The sequence below is a fragment of the Jatropha curcas genome, chromosome 1, assembly GCF_041381405.1.
Source record: "Jatropha curcas cultivar XTBG-Jc1 chromosome 1, XTBG_Jcur_1.0, whole genome shotgun sequence".
NCBI classification, from domain to species: Eukaryota; Viridiplantae; Streptophyta; class Magnoliopsida; order Malpighiales; family Euphorbiaceae; genus Jatropha; species Jatropha curcas.
The window spans coordinates 24,545,372-24,546,464 of record NC_143151.1 but is presented as its reverse complement, the minus strand read 5'-3'; the positions used below and the strand labels follow the sequence as shown (position 1 = coordinate 24,546,464).

Sequence of the window (1,093 nt, the reverse complement as noted above, 5' to 3'; positions counted from 1 at the left end):
AAGTGTACCTTAATAAGTTGTGATGTCTTTGTTTATATTTTATTAATCATGTGTTGATATACTACTTTCTTATATATTAATTTTTTCACAATAAAAAATAAATTTAATCTTGTCCTATGAATAAATTTATGCATAATTTCGCAGATGTTGAGTTTTCTATATATATATATATATATATATATATATATATAGCCAAAAAATCTCGCCATAGCCAAACAAGGAAATCCTTTAAGAGAATTGATGTATAAAATTTGTATGAATACAAATTCAGAAACTACACACTAATAATTTGTGACTACTTTGTTCTTGACATAGACAAGAAGACAACAAGCATTTACTACTACTGTTACAAAGAGACATAAGCAATGCTTCTTCCATCTCTCTATCAATTCTTCGTTTGATCAAGTGAACTACGTACTCCATCAAAGAACTGTCACATGTTAATATGATAGGTCCATCACCAGGTGATCCAAACTCTTCCTCAGACATAGCCAAAAGCTGTCGGAAAACATAGTTATTAAGATACAACATAGGAAACGCGAAACGTTTCTTATCAGCTGTGTAGACAACAAAATGGCCCTTATTTGCTACTTGGCTAACGCTTGGGAATGAGATTCTTTTCCTCTTTAGGGCAGCTTGTCTTTGCCATTTTCTTGCTATGTGGATGAGTTTCTTGGGACTTATCATGGTTTCTTGATTTAGGTATAGGCTTTGCATAAGAGAGGAATGTGAATTCTTGGGTTGTGTTGAAGGAAATGGAAGTGGGCTATTTATATATGGTTATACACTAACCCTTGAAAAGAGACATGTTTTATAGTGTATGGACTTGTGGTTGCAAACCATGTGAGAATAAGAAGAGGTTTATTTATGGTGGGTCTTGTGTGGTGGACATATTGCTTGATTTTTCTACTACCTAGTAAACTTATGCTGGTGTCAACATTCTGTTGATTAAGCTTAATCCAATTGGAAAATTTCTTGCCCGTCGGCATCAAGTCCATAAATTTTTTGTTTTTTTAAATGTTACTGTTTTATTTTTATTTTTTTTAGCATATGGTTAGAAAATACCATGGTTCCAATAAAAATATTATTTGTA

The 1,093-nt window shown here is 31.9% G+C and overlaps 1 protein-coding gene across 1 annotated transcript; it reads right to left on the bottom strand.

Moving 5' to 3' along the window:
- Window positions 1–215: 215 nt before the first annotated feature.
- Window positions 216–770, bottom strand: LOC105647492 (auxin-responsive protein SAUR66). Its single transcript, XM_012234007.4, has one exon. It carries the CDS (start codon window positions 715–717, stop codon window positions 268–270), a length of 450 nt encoding a protein of 149 aa, XP_012089397.2. The 5' UTR covers window positions 718–770; the 3' UTR covers window positions 216–267.
- Between the last annotated feature and the right edge of the window lie 323 nt (window positions 771–1,093).

Excerpts from the sequence above, each read along its gene's own strand:
- LOC105647492 (XM_012234007.4), bottom strand. The coding sequence starts at position 717 with ATGCAAAGCCTATACCTAAATCAAGAAACCATGATAAGTCCCAAGAAA.